This window comes from Podarcis erhardii (genome assembly GCF_964252035.2).
Source record: "Podarcis erhardii genome assembly, chromosome: 5".
Lineage (NCBI taxonomy): Eukaryota > Metazoa > Chordata > Lepidosauria > Squamata > Lacertidae > Podarcis > Podarcis erhardii.
Window position 1 is genome coordinate 87,739,397 of NC_138509.1, and position 19,954 is coordinate 87,759,350.

The 19,954-nt window shown below is 43.5% G+C and overlaps 1 protein-coding gene across 9 annotated transcripts in view; it reads left to right on the forward strand.

Moving 5' to 3' along the window:
• NLGN1 (neuroligin 1) overlaps window positions 1-19,954 on the forward strand; it is a 643,369-nt gene that overhangs the window by 153,678 nt on the left and 469,737 nt on the right. For 4 of the 9 annotated variants that reach the window (XM_081862315.1, XM_081862314.1, XM_081862318.1 and 1 more), the window contains exons 2-3: window positions 15,406-16,245; window positions 16,755-16,814. In XM_081862315.1, coding sequence (XP_081718441.1) covers window positions 15,753-16,245; window positions 16,755-16,814 — 553 coding nt within the window. In that variant the 5' untranslated portion in view covers window positions 15,406-15,752. Of the gene's footprint in view, window positions 1-15,297; window positions 15,316-15,405; window positions 16,246-16,754; window positions 16,815-19,954 lie in introns of those variants that run through there. The other 5 variants (XM_081862319.1, XM_081862320.1, XM_081862321.1 and 2 more) reach the window with 2 other exon arrangements.

Sequence of the window (19,954 nt, forward strand, 5' to 3'; positions counted from 1 at the left end):
TTATTTTGCTGAACAGCATATTAAAGGGTCAAATCCTGCTTACCCTACTCTATGATTAGTCCTACTAAATTTAGTTCTAATTATAGCACTTAATCCTTTGCTCACCCAAGGCTGAAATTTCTAGCAACTTCAAGGGGCGCTCTGCTTATAAATTTTTATTGCCCGAGAAAAGAGGACTCAGCTGATTTGGAACGCGAGGATGTCTCTCAATGCAAATTCAAGCAAAGGAAATTCGTGCAAGTTTGGAATAATCGGGGTTCCACAGTATAGGGCCTTAGTTTACGATGAATTACAATGCAAGGATCTTCCTCAGTCCTGGAATTCAAATCCTGCATGGGGGATTAAGAGCAGAAGATGTGATGCAAAATTATATTTTTTCCACATTATAATTTGATTACATCGGATTTATTATATACATGTGCTAAACACAAACAGCTTTGGGGGGTGGCAGGGTATGTGTGCCCTAGTTAATGGAGGATAGTTCTCTATTTGAAGGGCTGTCTGGTTGTAAGGCTGTCTGCTCCAAGTCCATTTTAAAGGTAAAGAATTCAAAGAAGGGAGAGCAGTCAAGACCTTGAAATTGCTCAACAGCAACACCTAGACAGCAGATTCGCAGCCTTCCTTCCCATATAATTGCACTGCGTGCAATTCCTAAATTTGAACATCTACATATAAGATGACACCTGCAGATTTTATGCACACCTGTGCCATCTTCTTTTGGTGATACATTATGGGACATTCCTAAACAGTTGGTGGTTGTGGGTGCCTTAAGGACTGCAGTCCAGAACGTCCTACCTCATGATCCCCATTCAGTATCCGAGACCCTACTTCATGCTGGGTAAAGTTTGGCGAGCCGCTATGAGCAGCAGGGCCTTCTCAGAAGTGGCACCAATTCTGTGGGATGCCCTTCCAAAGGAAGTTCCCCTTGAATGAACAGTGAGAATCTTCAGATATCAAGGAAAACCTGGCTGTGCCAGAAGTGAGGATGTTGTTGTTGTTGTTGTTGATGATGATGATGATAATAATAATAATAATAATAATAATAATAATAATAATAATAATTCAATTTATATACCACCCTTTATCAAAAGATCTCCAGGTGTGTACAACATTTCAAACACATGATAAAACATCAATGATAAAAAATATAATAAAAACATAGTAAAATGCACACTGACAGACAGCCTAATAGAAACATAATCATCGTAATAACAGTCCTCTCCCCTACACTTTCACAGGCCATACGCCTGGGAAAAGAGGGGTGTTTTCCCCTGATGTCTAAATACCTGATGTCTAAATACCTTTGGGTTGCTTGATTTTTTTGCTTCTTGGTGGTCTGCCTTTCTCTTTGGGCCAGGTATTACAGGTTTTGTATTTCTGTTGAAATGTTTATATTTATCTGCTCCTGTTACATTCCTCGCCCTTGATATTTGTCAGTTCTTGGTATGAGCTTTCGTGTGCATGCACACTTCTTCAGATCCTGGAATGTCTTGCTTTTCCTTTGTTGTTGTTGTTTAGTCGTATCTGAAGAAGTGTGCATGCACACGAAAGCTCATACCAAGAACTGACTTAGTTGGTCTTTAAGGTGCTACTGGAAGGAATTTGTTTTGTTTTGACTATGGCAGACCAACACGGCTACCTATCTGTAACTTGATATTTGTGTTAGGCTGGGTTGTTGCTTTTTTATGTTTGCAGAAGTTGTGTTAGCTACATTGGAGTTTGTTGTAAGAAAAGCAGGATGGTTTTTTTAAAAGCAAAAAAATTCTAATAACAAAAGTACCCATAGCTAATGGCACTCAAATTACATTTGGTTCACTCTTCCATTGGTAAAGGAATAGCTTGTGTCCACGGTTAGAAGGTCATTAGGCCTTCTTGAAATAAAATATGGGCAAAGTTGATAAAGTAGCAATATTTTACTGGAAATACACACTTGCAAGGCAGGCCACCAGAAAAAGCAGGCGCACCCTTTTTATTAAAAAACATGAATATATATACCCTTTTTCCATGCGCAAGCCCCTCCTTCGCCAGCCCACTAAGAAGGGGAGTGCAAAGTTTACACCTATCGCGTCCCCCTATTACAATGTTAAATCCACCCCAATTCCCTTTCCCATTCCTCAAAGCCCCTTATTTGGTCAAAGTCTTTACATACTGTTTTTAGCAATAAAGCCATGTTCCTCTATTTCACTGAAGCATGCAACATTTGTTCTTCTTGCAAAAAGCCTCTTAGAATGCTCTATATACTGTGGGAAACCTGTGTTCCTTAGGCCCTTGGCATCATATCATGTGGGTGGCAAGGAGAGAGAAATGTTGGAAATGGGTGTGCCAGAGAAAGAGACAAATGCAGACCCTCCAAGTGACCTTATTTTCCAAGGAAAGTGCTGGATTTACAGAATCCATCCCGGTTTCTGATTTGATCCTGGAATGTCTTGCTTTTCCTTTGTTGTTGTTGTTTAGTCGTTTAGTCGTGTCCGCCTCTTCGTGACCCCATGGACCAGAGCACGCCAGGCACTTCTGTCTTCCACTGCCTCCCGCAGTTTGGTCAAACTCATGCTGGTAGCTTTGAGAACACTGTCCAACCACCTCGTCCTCTGTCATCCCCTTCTCCTTGTGCCCTCCATCTTTCCCAACATCAGGGTCTTTTCCAGGGAGTCTTCTCTTCTCATGAGGTGGCCAAAGTATTGGATCCTCAGCTTCAGAATCTGTCCTTTCAGTGATCACTCAGGGCTGATTTCCTTCAGAATGGATAGGTTTGATCTTCTTGCAGTCCATGGGACTCTCAAGAGTCTCCTCCAGCACCATAATTCAAAAGCATCCATTCTTCGGCGATCAGCCTTCTTTATGGTCCAGCTCTCACTTCCATACATCTCTACTGGGAAAACCATAGCTTTAACTATATGGACCTTTGTTGGCAAGGTGATGTCTCTGCTTTTTAAGATGCTTTTCCTTAGGTCGTCCCTATTTTCATAGGAGAAATGTTGGAGGGGATGCAAAGGGTGCCAGAGAGAGAGAGTGTGGAGTTTGCCCTCTTAGGTATGTGACATCATACTGGGTTCATAGGGAAAGGGTTAACTAATTGTCAAATGACTAACCAATGGGAACCAATGGGGCAGAGTTAACTGTGTATAAGGTTTAAGCACTGAGGTTTTTTAGTTAGTTAGAGTTGTTGAGAAGTCAGTCTGCAGTTAGAAGAGACACAGAAGATAAGTCTGTGGGTTGGGCTAGTCTGGTGTGAGAGAGTGATAGAATTTGTTAAGAGGAGTCAGTCAAACAGTTGAGATAATCAGTCAAAAGGTATTAGGAAGGTATAGGTCAGTAAAGAAACTAAAGTTAAGAAACTGACATGAATATTATCTGAGAAACCATAAACTTGTTAATGTTTGTAAAATAAACTTGGTGGGTTATTTTGGTTCACTTTTAACAACTGACTGGACTCAGTGTTTTTACCACAGAGTAACTGGTTGGTGGCAGCGGGGAAGCGAGCAGAGTGGTGGCACAGGGATCAACAGACCGTTAAACGTCTGGGAACCCTGTGTGATCGCCACAGAGAGAGAGAATATTTAGGGAGTTCTGGATCTAACACTACCCAGCCCAGGCTTAGAGCTTTCCTCCTAACCACAGCGTAATTGCCACTTACCTGGAAGGTGCAGGGATGATGCAGGGCGGTGATGAGGCCAGAGTGGTTTGGGCACAGCAGCTGAGACCATCCAGCACTCTCACTTGTGTACCTGCAGAGTCTCAACCTCCTCTCCCTGCCTCATCCCTTCACTTTCCAGGTAAGTGGCAAGTGGCTGGGGAAACCCAGCCAGATGGGTGGGGTATTATTATTATTATTATTATTATTATTATTAATAATAATAATAATAATAATCACTACTGCCAAGATAACACCCTTGTGACACCTCCCCACCATGCCAGCCACTCCTGCGTGCAGCTCCCAGTTGTTTACCTCCAAGAGAAGGCAAAATACAGGGTCCACCATCCCTCCTATAGAAGCAGCCAACTCCGACAGCCTTTGGAGTTCCCTGCTCATCAGATCCTTGATCCATCTTGCCTGAGCGGCTTCTCCCTTTCAGCCCCATAAAAGGCTATTTCAGAAGGAAGCCTCATCAAAATTTCAAGATGATTCCCCGTACTCTTTACGTCCAGGAGCATTACTGCTACTCGCACACTCTGACCCCCTGCTATATACATGCGCTAGGTGCACATTTACAAATCTGACAATTGACTATAATACTTGGACCGTTTAAGAGTTAACCACAAACTGCTAAAAGGAATAAACATTCACTTCAGTAGCCATTATATTCCAAGCCAGTGCATCTGTCATTTTTAATTTAAATCTGTATTACTTAGCTGTCTAAAACTTTGCACATAAGTGACAAGAGTTATCCATTCTTTTCTGTTACGGGGGAAATCACAATTTTATTTTATTTTTGCTGCCTACTTACTGGATAAAATGTCACAGTTCTGCAGCACATTAGGAAATGTGGAAAATAAATATTGTGTAGTAATTTGAATAATTACTTTTCCTAACCAGTCAGAGATAGTAATACACACACACACACACACACACACACACACACACACACGTATATATGTATATATGAGAATAAGAAAAAGGGATACTAATAAAAAATTAAATGACACTATCATCTATGAACTTGCACTATGCACATAAATTAGAAACATAACTATAGTAAGTTAGGGTTTTTCTTAGTCACTTGATGAAGTAGGTTCTTAGGGCAATACAAAGTCTTGATGCTGCTTATTTAAGTAATAAGCAATCCAACAATAATTGACAAGGACAAGGTTGCAATGAATTTTTAACACGTTAAAGCACTATATTAATGTAGCTTTTTTAGAAGCTCACCCTCAAACACTAGGCGCTTATCCACCCCATACATTGAAAGCCCCCCTTATCACATTAACTGCTGGGGTTTTCCCCAAAGAATCCTGGGAACAGTTTGTTACGGGTTCTGATACCCTGCCTATCACTGTCACAGAACTCTAAGTCCCAGAGTTCCCTGGGAAGCAGCGGCGTAGCGTGGGTTGTCAGCACCCGGGGCAAGGCAAGTTATTTGCGCCCCCTAACCCGGGGCAAGGCAAGTAATTTGCGCCCCTAACCCCTAACCTGCCACCGCTGCCAGCTTCTTCTTGCTGCTGCCTGGGCTGGGGTATTTACGGTAAGGTAGTCACAGTGGCGGCGGGTCCGTGTCAGGTGATCTGAGGTGAGTTGCCGCTGGCGCTGCCGCCCAAACGACGCCACTTGCCCGGAGGAGGAGGAGGGCAGAGAGGCGAGGAAAATGCAACATGGCCCAGCAGCTGCAGCAGTGGCGGCGGCGGCGGGGCTGTGAGGAGGGGCTGCCTGGCGCGCCCTCTGTGGCCCTGACGCGCGGGGACCGCGGTGAGCGCTGAGAGCCACTGCCTGCTGGACGCCTTCAGCCCGGACGCGCGCACAGCTCGTTGGTTCTGTGAGACATGGGGCTCTGCTACAGCCTGCGCCCGAGGCTCTTCGGTGACTCTGGAGGCGACGAGCGCGCCCCCCCAGATGTTGCGCCCAGTGCGGCCGGCCCCCCCTGCACCCCCCACGCTACGCCACTGCTGGGAAGAAGGATTGGTAATGAAGCCACTTTAGATGTCATAGAATCACAGATTTGCAGAGTTGGAAGGGACCCTGAGGATTGTCTAATAATTCAACCCCCGCAATGCAGGAATATACAGCTGTCCCATACAGGGATCAAAACCTGCAACCTTGGCATTATCAGCACCACGCTCTAACCAGCTGAGCTATCCAGGTATACGATGAGCCCCAAGATAAAGGATTATGGGAAAAGTGACTTTACAGCTAGGAACTATGTATAAAGATGACTCCTAACTAATTGTGTCAAGGTGCAATCCTCTAGTGTTTCTCAACCTGTGGGTCCCCAGATGTTGTTGGACTACAACTCCCATCATTCCTAGCCAGCATGACCAGTGGTCAGGGATGATGGGAGTTGTAGTCCAACAACATATGGGGACCCACAAGTTGAGAAACGCTGTAAGGCAGTTACCTGGGAGCATGTCTCGTTAAACGTGGTGTCAACATTTGTTGGGGTGCTTCCAGATGAGCTAGAAGTCTGAGATTTCTATGGCGTATCCTGATTCGTAAAACGCACACATGCTGAAAATGGGACACTTGTACACTTCAGCTTCAGATGGGGACTCAAAAGCACTCTGCATGCAACCAGTTTCTGTGGTTCACGCAACCACTGGTTTGGCAGGGCTATCAGTGTGTGGATAGAGTCATGCAAGAAATGTGCATCAGGTTCTTAGAGGGCGGGTATTGTTGTTGTAGAGCAGTTATTGGTGTGCATGATTCTTTCCTAACCTGGTGCCCTGCAGACAGCTGCTGCCAGTCAGTATAGACCACCACTGGGGATCCTGTGGCCTTCCAAATATTGCTAGACTACAACTCCCATCATCCCTGAACACTGGCCAGTCTGGTTGGGGCTGATGGGAACTGGAGTTCCATGGCATCCATAAGCCACCATGTTGGTCACCCCCAAAATTATAGAGCGAAAGCAAGCCCTGCCTCTTACAACTAAAATTTGGCATGGGAAGAGCAACAGAGGAAGGGGAAATCCTACACAATCCCCTAACCTTTTTATTTATTTTTAAATTTTATGTCCCGTTTGCATTCTAATACAGCCAATGTGAACAGGTGCCCAATTTGCATCATGCAGTGTGCGAGAGACAGTGCATTTTGAACCACAATTGGCTATATAAAACTGCACGTTTGCTTAAAATCTACAACATTTAAAAGGGGGAAAGTTGGGATTAAAGCGAAAACAAGAATGGGGTCTCCCTCCAGGGGCGGCCCAAGACACCTTGGCACCTGAGGCAAACCACAAAATGTCTCTCCCTACCACACCAGGGAAGAAGGGTGAGTGAAGATCAGGAACAAGGGAGGAATAAAGATATATACAGTCGTACCTTGGTTTTCGAACAGCTTAGTTCTCGAACGTTTTGCCTCCTGAACACTGCAAACCCCGAAGAGACTGGTCCAGTTTGTAAACTATTTTTGAAAGCTGAATGTCTGACGGGGCTTTCGCGGCTTCCAGTTAGCTGCAGGAGCTTCTTGCAGCCTATCAGAAGCTGTGCTTTGGTTTCTGAACATTTTGGAAGTCGAATGGACTTCTGGAACGGATTCCGTTCGACTTCCAAGGTACGACTGTATTGGGAACAAGGGGGGTTGGCAGAGTGAACAGCTACACTGGGAGACTGGATCTACTGTCTCTGTGGATCCTGCTGCCTGAGGCGGTCTCCTCAGCTTGCCTCATCGGAGGGCTGGCCCTGCCACCACCTGAGGTTCATGTTGGTCATTACCTATTTTATTATTATTAATAATATTTTATTAGAAGAAATTCATTTATAAAAGGGGATGGGAAAGAAGAAAGAAAGAAAGAAAGAAAGAAAGAAAGAAAGAAAGAAAGAAAGAAAGAAAGAAAACCGAGAGATTTAAAAAAGAAAAAATACTGTTATATTACCATAAATTAATATACAGATGTGTATATTCTTATTATCCCAATACACATGTAAGTGTCAGTAACCCAATATAGTCTATGTAAACTCATTCCAAATATCATTGTATTTATCCAACGAAAGTCCATCTATAAGCTGTCCGTTCATATGTTGTCAAGGGGAATCGTTTCTCTTTTCTCCCAATTCATCAGTATCAGTCTCTCAGCCACCGTTAGGCTGCATAGAATCCATTTTTACTCTCCTGTTGTCAATTTCCATACAATGGGTATATAGTTCAAGAACCTATTCACCTCTGAAAATCTTAAATTTTTCCATAGTGGCTTGTTTATATAGTCCAGCACTTCCTCTCCAAAGTGTGGGATATAGGAGCCAACTCCTAGGGGCTGAGGGGGCTTCACCCCGCCAATAAAATATTTGATGGGGCTGCCCCCCCCCAAGTTGATGGGCATTGCCATTCAAATGGTGTGTGTCCACTGCATCATGTCATGCAGGGCGGGGCTTACCTGGGCCCCCCAATATTTTATTCAAGTTGGCACCCCTGGTGTGGGACATAGTGAAAGCAATTGTTTCCAAGAAGCATTGTCTATTCCATAAAAGAAGAGCAATGGATTATGGCCAGGAGCTGCCAGCTCTGTAATCTGGAGCCCCTTGCACATGGCAGAGGGAATTTCAAAATGGCAGCTACCTGTTGTCGAAGAGCCGCAGCCATGGCGCATGCAACAACCTTGTTTTTCTTTCTTTCTAAAAATCTCTCAAGCTATGAAATGAAATGTCTTTGGCGGTTTCCAAGCCCCCATTCATATTGGTTTTCCACGAACATATTGGCTTTTCATGTGCTGTGTTTTGCCAGCGTAAGTGATTTGCAGAAAGCCAATTTTGAGGCTTGAAGGTCAAGGATGATGGGCTCATCTTAACTTGTGCCGCTGCTGCATTGCATCATTATTTTGTTGCCCAATGTCAGGCAGCCCACTCTTTGCATAAGTTCTTCCCTCAGGCTATGTGGTATCTCTACTGTGACTGGCACAAAGGCATAGCTGGAGGGAGAGGGACCTAGTCGTCTGCAGAGGGTGTGACATTTCCCCCCAGCAAGGAATGAACTTAGCAATAAGGCGTACCCACCAGACAAGTAGGATATGTTAGTAGCACAGAAAGCCAACTCTTAAGTTAGTAATTTCCCCCTTAGTTTCTATTGTAGTCCCATTTGGTTTTGGCATGAATTCAGATTATTTAATATTTATGTCTCACTTAAAAAAAAATAATTCAGGAGACTTTGCAGTTTTTAAAGTCATAATTAGGAAAAATAGTAATAATCACATGTAAAAGAAAGAGTATACAAGAAGTAAATAAGGAGGCCATTTACAGGATAAAGGAAGTCTTTTATTTTTGTGTTATGTTTTCTTTGTGTAAGGGGATAGGAGTTTAATTTTGATAATTAAATTGTCAATGGTGGTGGGTTTGTTTGTATGTATGAGTTGTTGTGGACTATGTTCTAAATAAAGAAATAAATTTTGAAAAAAAAATCAATGTGGCTAATAATAATAATAAATCAATGTAAGAAAATATAGGAATTAAATCACACATTCAAATTAAATCAAAATACGCACTCAACAAGTAAAACAGCAAAAGCAAACTGCATTTTATATACCATCCTCAGCGCAGCCATAATATCATTTTTTTTACTTAATAGACAGGTCTTTACATAATGGAAATAACTGTAATTGGGAGATGTGCACTTTTTGTCCACCCCTATTAATGCAATAGGGACACGGGTGGTGCTGTGGTCTAAAGCACAGAGCCTAGGGCTTGCCGATCAGAAGGTTGGCGGTTCGAATCCCCGTGACGGTAAAGATAAAGAGACTCCTGACCATTAGATCCAGTCGTGACCGACTCTGGGGTTGCGGCGCTCATCTGCTTTATTGGCCGAGGGAGCCAGTGTACAGCTTCCGGGTCATGTGGCTAGCATGACTAAGCCGCTTCTGGCGAACCAGAGCAGCACACGGAAATACCGCCGGAGCGGTACCTATTCATTTACTTGCACTTTGACGTGTTTTCGAACTGCTAGGTTGACAGGAGCAGGGACCGAGCAACAGGAGCTCACCTCGTCGCAGGGATTCGAACCGCCAACCTTCTGATTGGCAAGTTCTAGGCTCTGTGGTTTAACCCACAGCGCCAATGCTGCCCAACCCAGGCATTGGCTCAGAATTTACATCAAGCATCAATCTATATACTAAGGAAGTGGTAATTTCAGGTCCTTTCTTGTGGGGGGGGGATGTCACAGTGGGGGACTGGTGGACCTCAAATGCTGTGGGACTCTCTCCTACCAACCTCAGTCCCCATAGGCAATGATCAGGGATGGTGGCAGTTGTACTTCCACAGCTCCTGGAGAGCTATTTGTTCACCACCCCTCCTTCAAGAGGGCAATGTGCATTATTTCTCTTACTTAAAGTAATATCCTCCAACATTTCTCCGATGAAAATAGGGACATCCTATCAGTGGCGGAGCTTTGTGCTCCGGCATCGGGGGCGGAGAGCAGGCGGGGGCGTGGCCGGCATGCATCCCGGGGGCGTGCTGTGCCGCCTGTGGGGACGTGGCGCTCAATACGGAGGCGTGGCAGCCGTGATGGCACCCTACCAGGATTGTGGTGCTGGGGGGCGGTACGTTCCCCTCACCCCCTCTTCCTCCACCAGTGCGTCCTAGTCAATAACAACTATTTTTATTGTTCTATGTTGCTTCCAACATAGATAAAAACATAACAAAACATTAAACATTTAAAAAACTTCCCTATACAGGGCTGCTTTCTGTTGTCTTCTAAAGCTTGCAGTTACTTATCTCCTTGGCTCCGGGGTCGCATAACTCCATACCTTCCAACATTTCTCCGATTTTGTTCTTAGAAAAAGTGGTTTGCAATGTTTAAGACTCAAATCCTAATGCCTATGCTTCACTGCATGTCCTGAGATGGATTGTGTCCTTGGTTGGAAATATATATAAAGGAATGAACAGAAAGCTGGCTTAATTTAGTCCTTTCCGTTCTAAGGGGAGGGGAGGGAAAAACCTGTGAATGTACAAATGGGATTAAATGGCTTACATTTTAAGTCTTTTACTATAGATGAAACAGATCCTAGAATTGTATCTTTTCTCTCTGGGTCATTTGTTTGCAGCTCCAGGAATTAGAAGTCTCTCTGTGTGTGCCTGCATTTCAAAATTAGACTAATGAAAATGAGCAGCCAGATAAAGTCCAGATGTGTGAGAAATATTTGGATCAAAGGAGGTGATTCAGCGCTCGGCATAGGGCTCGTATTTTTTGCATGGTAGTGGGGTCTAGGAGGAGTCATGCCTAGTGGTGAGAAAGGCACATGTTCTGCATGTCTCGAAGCACCCAAAATAAATGCTGGCATTCCTAGTGAATGGATCCTGGGCTGCAGGGATGGCAGTGACTGACAATGGCTGCAGTACTGCACAGGGTTACGCATGCACGGTGAGCCTTCTTTGAGTAGGAAAATAACAATAATGACCCAAAAACCAGCTGAGTCTCTGGTCCCACAATTTGAATCTTCCACAGATTATTTCCATGTTGGGAGAGTGGGGGGATAAACCAAAGACATTCCTCTGATCCATTGTCTTATTTGACGATTGTTGTTGTTGTTTAGTCGTTTAGTCGTGTCCGACTCTTTGTGACCCCATGGACCAGAGCACGCCAGGCACTCCTATCTTCCACTGCCTCCCGCAGTTTGGTCAAACTCATGTTTGTGGCTTCGAGAACACTGTCCAACCATCTCGTCCTCTGTCGTCCCCTTCTCCTTGTGCCCTCCATCTTTCCCAGCATCAGGGTCTTTTCCAGGGAGTCTTCTCTTCTCATGAGGTGGCCAAAGTATTGGAGTCTCAGCTTCAGGATCTGTCCTTCCAGTGAGCACTCAGGGCTGATTTCCTTCAGAATGGATAGGTTTGATCTTCTTGCAGTCCATGGGACTCTCAAGAGTCTCCTCCAGCACCATAATTCAAAAGCATCAATTCTTCGGTGATTCCAAGTAAGATTATCTTCCATAAACATAGTTTTAACAATGAGTCCGTAAGTGACGGTGAAGGCCAATTCTGGATCCACACATCCTTCCACAGTGGGGACATAGGTTTCCAGGCGGGAGTTGATCACGGTGAGGGTTTGCCAAGCGTGCCTTCCTCTTATCACGTTTCTCCCTTTTGTCCTGAGTTTGAGTGTCTTCCGAGTCCATGATACCTTTGGTAAAGGCTGTTCTCAAATTGGAGTGCTTGCAGGCCAGTGTTTCCCAGTTGTCAGTGTTTATAATACATTTTTTTAATGATTTGTCTTGAGAGAGTCTTTAAACCTCTTTTGTTGTCCACCAGCATTACGCTTTCCATTTTTAAGTTTGGAATAGAGTAAGTGCTTTGGAAAGACGATAATCAGGCATCCACACCACATGACCAGTCCAACAAAGTTGATGTTGAAGAACCATTGCTTCAACACTGGTGATCTTTGCTTCACAACACAGATTTAAATCAGAAGACTTGTTTATTTTATTTATTAATTAGATTTATATACCACCCTTCAACATAAGATCTCGGGGCGGTTCACAGAATAAAAAAAAACCACAGGATAAAAACAAGGAAAGAAGTCGAACAAAACGCCGGGGGTGTCACGTAAAGCACACTCAATGCACATTGAAAGCACATTGCTGCCCCCAAAGAACCATGGGAACTGTAATTCCCTCCTGAAAGAGCTACAATTCCCAGCCCCCTGAACAAAGTACAGTTCCCATGATTAGTTGGGGGGCAGCCATGTTCTTTCAGTGTGCATTGGTTGTGCTTCAAATGTACAACCCTGCTGCATTTGCCTCGTCCTCAGGTAATGTCTGTCCAGTTCAGAAGGTCATCTTGAAGCTATGAATGTGCCTCCTCCTTTTCTGCTCACCTTTATATCCTGCTTCTGTTGTGGAACCAAGGTGTGCATATGGTTCCCAGGCAGCTCCTCTCTCTGCCAGGTGTTGATCAGATCCAGGGTTCTTCCAGATGGGGGCTTTCTTACGCAGACAGGTTATTCAGATTTGCGAGCGACGGTGATATGTGACTGTTCCTTTAGTCTCACATTTTCCATAGGCATTCCACTGCTTCCTGCCCATGTTTATTTTCTCTTTCTCAATGCTATGTGTTAGGTTGTGGGTGAACATATCAGACGACACAGCGATTCTTCAAACAGCTTTTGTTTATTCAGAGGCCAGAACAGAACTGAGCTGAAGGGCTCAGTCAGCCTGCTTATATAGAGCTCCAGTACAATGTTACTGTAGCAACTTTCTAAAACTATCCAATCACTGAACGACACTTTCAATCCTTCATTTGCATAACTATCTACAGTATCCCCCTGCTGGCCCAGGGTGAGAACTTCAGTACATAACACTATGTATTCACAGTTACCTTTTTTTTCCATTTCCCCATTATTAGCTTGCTGTCTATGAATTCCAAAACTTTATAAAACAGAAACATCCTTGAAGGTCTAACTGCATCCTGCTGGCCCCTCTGTGTGTATGAAATCACATCTAACGTTATGTGCTATTCTGTCCAAATGTTGTTGTGCAGTAGAACCTCTGTGTTCCTGGGGGGGGGGGGGCGGAATCTTTCTACTCTAGCATGGAAGAAAGAAGGGCACAAGCCTGCCTAAAGGCAGCTTTCGCAGGAAGGTTTTTATTAAAATTAGAGGAGAGATGGAGCCTGGGTGAAATTGCCAGGAAAGAAGGTGGCGGGGGGGGGGGGAGATGCCCCATCTACTGCCTTCTGAGGTAGATTGTTCAACATGAAATATACACCAAATTGCATGCTGCTCTATATAGCTTTCACAGTATTCTTCTTCTTAAATAACCTTAATGACAGGACAGTTGGACTGTGAGGCATTTTCAATCCCCTCTGCAAAATTATGCAGGGAAATGATGGAATTCATTAGAAACTGCTTATAAGTTCATTAGAAATTGCTTATCCCCCCACCCCCTTCCCCCCCAAAGCATGTGTGTGTGTGTGTGTGTGTGTGTGAGAGAGAGAGAGAGAGAGAGAGAGAGAGAGAGAGAGAGAAATGCACAAGGCCAAAACTCTCTATTTCCTTGTATTCTTTCCCCCCATAAAAGGAAAAATATTATCATTGTTTGTCATTGTCAAGCTGGGCTTACCATTAGTGGAAAGGATGTAATAACATGGCCTGAACAGGCTTCTCCCAAGTACTGCATTATGTCCACTTCATTATAAAGTAGAACCGGGAAGAAAGGAGCTCTGGGATTGCCATCTAGGATTTCAAATCAGGAGAGAGTCAGCTTGGGGCTTTCGCAAAAAAAAAGGCGCAGCTCCGAAAGTGAGATCATCTGCAGAGCTGTGCTCTGCTTCTCCAGTGGGAATTTACAAGGGTGGGGTGGGGGCTGCAACAAAATGTTGCAGTGCAGCATTTTACCCAATGCGATAAGAAATACAGAGTTATTCACTTATAAGTAGATGAGAAAGTAAATGAGGAAAAAAGGAGGAGGTGATAGGAATCAAAGGTGTCTTTTGTCTGTCCGGTGACTCCCACTATAAATAATCTAGTGTAATGTGCTCTTACTTGCAAAATCCAAACCAGGGTTTGGGTGTCTTAACCACAACATGGTAGGCATCTGACTGAAGGCTAGGGGTGAGAAGGAAATTTGATTTGGTTTGCATTTAATGGGAAATCTCCTTAATGTATGCTTCCCAAAACAAAACAAATTATTCTTATTATAAGTAGTGGTGATGTTCTCATTTTTAGTTGTTTTTCCCCACATAAATTGACCCAGAGCAACCTACAAAATAACACAAGCATCAACACCAAGTATAAGAAACCTGGGCTGATACAGTGGTGCCTTGGTTTACGAACTTAATCCACTCTGAAAGTCCGTTCTTAAACCAAAGCGTTCTTAAACCAAGGCATGCTTTCCCATAGCAGCGGAAGACTCAATTTACAAATGGAACACACTCAACATGTTCTGCTTCCAAGGCAAAGTTCACAAACCAAAACACCTACTTTCGGGTTGCAGCGTTCTTAATCCAAGTTGTTCATAAACTAAGCTGTTCTTAAACCAAGGTACCACTGTAGTTCAGCAATTTCTCAGTCCATGGACATTGTTCAGTAACCCACTAACAGAGAAGATTGACAGCTTGGCTCCACCCATGTTGGTTGTTTAATTCCCACCTTCCAGCCCGGTGGGATTCCTGACCTTTGCAGTAGCAGCATGTTTGTGAGAGCCATTGAATCAAGGCACCCCGTTGGCATATTAAAATGTGTGCTGAGTTGCACTGACACTGTATTCCTTTGCCACAATGGCGGATTCAGAGGTTATTTCAGAATTGTTCTTTTGAGACAGCTATAAATGCAGAGAGAAAAGCAGTCCTGGCTGTTTGTTGATGCCCTCGGAGTATTCCGCAGGTCACTGGGAACTCTGCGGTCCACATTGTATTTACTGCTTCTCTTAAGGTTGTATAAAATTATAATTGATTTGTGGTTGCTATTAAACCATCCTCTGGTAACAAGTTTAAAATTGATTGCGAGCCCCTTTGAGACGTATAAAGAAATGCAACATTAAAAACACATTTAATCCGGCTTTGGAATCCATATGTTTCTTTTCGTGAAATGAGACTTCAAAAGCTGCGGTTTCTCTGAAAGCCTGCACAAACTCAGCAGGTGACGCCATAAATAACCTGGCAATCAGTATATTTTTTTTTACCTGTCATCTCGTGGAACCATAAACTACTTATTGTACCATTTCACTTCACGTGGCTCCAGCAACTATTAATGTATGTGTACAGTAACTTGTAAAACATCTAGTTATTATTCTGCCCATATTAGCTCTTTCATGCTAATGATTTATTTTTCATTTTCTCCAGGATATAGACCCGCAGCTAACTGGAATTGATTTATAAGTGGGGAATCGGCAGCAAAGTTATGCTCTCTTCATATCGCAACTGTGGAAAACAGAATTGGCAATTGAATGTCGCCTGACAAATCGGGCAGAGTGAAGATGCTGCTTCGGCGGGAATGAAGTCACGGGGAGATGTCTCTCGTGTGCAGAGGCTTTTGAGAGTTTTCTGACAGGCCCCCCTTCTGGAGGCTTGAGCCATCCATTTCATTTCCCTGCTCCCTTGCCAAGAGCACTGCTTCACCCTCTCCCTCCCCACCGAGTGGATACAAATAAGAGTTGCTCCAACCACAGCAGGGCAACTGATGTGGGAGCATGGCTTTTCCAACATCCATGTGGCTGAACTGCGTGTGGAGAGCTATGCTGGTCCGCCTGCTGCACATGGGATTGGACGCCACCTTCACCCTCTGCATACTCGGGTTCTTGCTTCACGCCGCCGCCGTCTCGTCGCAAAAGTTGGATGATACCGACCCGGTAGTGACCACCAGCTTCGGGAAAGTCAGGGGGATGAAGAAGGAGTTGAACAATGAAATTCTGGGGCCGGTCATCCAGTTTCTCGGGGTGCCGTATGCCGCTCCTCCAGTCGGGGAGCGCCGGTTCCAACCTCCTGAACCGCCGTCTCCTTGGCCAGATATCAAAAACGCCACCCAGTTTGCACCGGTGTGTCCCCAGAACATTATAGAGGGCAGGTTACCTGAAGTCATGCTCCCTGTCTGGTTTACTAATAACTTGGATATAGTTTCTACCTACGTGCAAGAGCAGAACGAAGACTGCCTCTATCTGAATATATATGTCCCAACTGAAGATGGTGAGTTATTTACAGGAGAAGCAGGGAGATCTTTTTGTTTCGACTTTCCTATTGAAGTTCTTTACTATTAAATCATGTGTACTGGTAGCCAGCACGGCTTTCTTGTCTGCATGCCAGCTTTTTCTTCCCTTCCAACTTCCTTTTTTTTTTTTTTACTTTATTTCACATCTATGCATGTGGCTTTTCTATGTATGCACCAGTTCTAAGCCTCTACTACCGTCCCTTCTCCTCTGATCTTGTCTCTACTCATTTTCCTCGTCCTTCAGCACGTGTATTTCTTAGGTCAAAGTTGGTACCTAAATGCTCATTCCCACCCATTGACTTCTGGGGAAAGATGCATCAACATCTTGATCCATTGCATGGGTAGGCCAAAGGAGTCGGGACTCAACCGAGTAAATAAATGACGTCAATAAGCCAGGCCATCTTGAGCTTAGCTAGCGGTATTGCATGCTCCTACTGTCTTGTCACGGAGCTCCATGTTATTTTCTAGTCTTCTATTCATTTTTCAGTCAAAAGAATATCCAAGGAATGTGCCAGGAAACCCGGCAAGAAAATTTGTAGAAAAGGAGGTATGTATAAAGTGGGCACCAATAAAAGAATAAAATCGAAAACTGGGTTGGAGAAACAAGAGAGAAAGATGGAAACTGTGCAGAGGAAGACCAAGTTAGTGTATCTTAAAAGGAAACAAACAAACAAACGAGACTGCTGTTGTTTATTATTGTAGTGCAGGGAGAAGCTTGTAACCAATGAGCTTGCAAACCGGTTAAATAGGGGGCAGTTTAAAAACAGCAGCATGAAAGAATAATTATTCCCCCTTTCCCTCTGGAAGCATAAAGGCTGAATCTCGCTCCCTTCCTTTCTTGTTCTGGCAGATTTGAGAGTTTGTTTGCACGTTAGTCTTGATAGTTAGAGGAGTGAAGTTCAGAAGTGGTTTGCGTTTTTGTCCCCTTGTGGACCCAGCAATGTCGCATATTGTCCAGTGAGTTCACACCTTGGACCTCTGTGGATCCCCTGAAACTCTTTTAGTTTGTTTGCATTTGCCATAGAAATGGTCATATGTTTGATCAGTTATAGTTCACATAGCAATTTCCCCCCTATTTCTTTTCTTGTTGAGCAAGTAGAAATGTTGACTATTAGTTTATATGCTGGGATGATATGGCGATACTGCGTTTATTATTTTTATAATTTATATAAGAGCAGAAATGCACTGGATAGTTTATGCTGCACTTCATTGCCACTGCATATATTTGAATCTAAGCTGCAAATATACCAGAGATGAATACATCCCCAGTTTCCACTTGTATGGATGCAAGACAGAGAATCTCAGTTTTTCAAAATTCAAGGGAGCGTTTTGGATTTCTAAGAGTTTTATTCCAAAGTTGAATTTCCTCATATTCTCCAATACCTTTTGTATTCCAGTTTGGGATGCAAAATTTCAGACCCAGGATTCAGCAATAAAATTTATATTGTTGACTGCTGAGGGTTGGGAACGTTCAGCCGGTGAAATCTAAGTATGAATTTCTGTCCTGAAATGCGTGGATTAATTGTCCATTGATTGCACCAGAAGGGCAATAAGTAATAATTCCACTTTGTGCTACAATCTGTTTTGTGTAGGTATGGGAATGAGTTACCTTGGCATTAATCCTATTGGTGGTGTAACTAACTACTGTGAAAAGCAATCACTTGTGATATGAAAAAAGTGGGGGGGGGGGAGAGAGGAAAGTTATTGCATGTTCATTTACATTATTTGTACTGTGCCAAATTTTCTGGAGGTTTCTATCTAACACACACACAAATTTTAAAAGGCAGACTGGTTTAAATATAGGAAAGCAATGTAGCATAATTTTGTCACTATAATCTGGAAGGTCTTGTTTTTATCTACTTTTTCTTTCATACAACTTGGCTCTTTCCTGCTGGGATAGTGGGATCTGTGAGAAAATGCCTTTGAGAATGTTTAGAGATTGCTAAGCTAACCGCATACATTTTTATCTACCTGTTTCATTTTTAAACACGGGGAAATTATCGTTTTGTTCACTGGAATTTGAAAGCACTGAATCACCTGCTTCTATTATGATTTAGATGTGTGAGGGAACCTGCCTAGAAGGGGGTCTGCTGAAGGCAAACTCCCACGTGAAGAAAAAGCACATCATACATCTGTCTTGGGGTTGTACCACTTGAGAATGTAGGTGGACAATTGCATGCTTGATCACTCTCCCACTTAAAGCAACTAAACCATCTCCTCTCTAATTTGCTATCTGCCTTTGAGCAGTAAGTTTGATGTGGGAGAGCCATCAAGTCATGCAATTCCTCCACCTAGAGGTGTAAATTTCAGAAGTGTTGAAGCTATCGACAAAAATATTCCCCGCTGGACATTTTTTTTTGGAGGGGGCTGGGGTGGGAGCTGACTAATAGTGCATCCCTCTAGATCAGCCTTTCTCAACCTGTGGGTCCCCAGATGTTGTTGAACTACAACTCCCACCACCCCTAGCTAGCAAGGCCAGAGCTCAGGAATGATGGGAGTTGTAGTCCAACAACATCTGGGGACCCACAGGTTGAGAACCGCTGCTCTCGATCAATGCAGTCCACATGGTTTCAGGCAGGAGACTTTCCAGTCCAACCTGAAGATGTCAGAGATTGATCCTGGAACTTTCTGCATGCAAAACAGATGCTCTACTGCAGATCTATGGTGGTTCTTTGATGGAGATGGGCTCCTGGAAATAAATAAAATATAATCAATCCCTCCTTAACTTCTTTAAGGACATGTATTGCAGTATAAGGCATACTCAGAAATAAGTTTCACTGTTTTCAATGGGATGTACGCCCAGGTACATGTGCCCAGGATTGTGGCCTTAGCAGGTAAACATGATGACGTTTGCCATCTTTATGCTATTTAGAAGTGTAAATGCACAAAACCTATAGATGGAAATGCAAGCTGGTAGCTTTCATATTTTAGTAGCTAAGTGTATTTTAGTTTTTGCAAGACAGGAAAAGACAAGGAAATGAAAATAGACACATTAAACATTGTAAAAAGGAAGGCTTTGGTCATCTGGGTGTGGACATTGTGGGGAAAGATCTGGAGAACTTTGCAAATTGTCTGCATGCACGAGGATGCTTTGGGCATGTTTCTGAGGACAAGCATCCTGCCTTAGCACATGGCAAGCTCTTGAAACAGAAGTTTCAAATGCAGTTTGAATTACAACATTGTGGGAAGAAAATAAATAAATAAGCAAGCAAGCTTACTGGGCATACACAAGCTCTTAGACCTGGTTAGGCGTGAATTACATGTCACACAGCCTTGTGGTTTATCTCGCTCCAGGAAATGCAACATTTAGAAGTTATTTTCCAACATTTGCAGTGTTTCTTGTTTAGTAATCCAGTGAAACAAAGTAGCATTTATTCATTCAGCCCTTTCTATACCACCCAATAAACTAAATCCTCTGGGTGGTTCAGAAATGTTAAGAGGAAAAACAAAATCTAGAATAGGAATCGAAAATACAAAGAAACAAAGTGGTAACCATTATAAATATAAACCTAGGCTGGCACAAATAGTGGCATCAGACCATTTCAGAACAGCACAGAATCACCATGAAAACGGAGAAACAACACAGTTTTCCTAGCCGTCATTTCTTTGTGCACCTACATTCTGAAGTGGTACTGTCCAAAGAGGGCTATACCATTTGCTTTTTCTGAATGTGTAGGTATCCCTTCA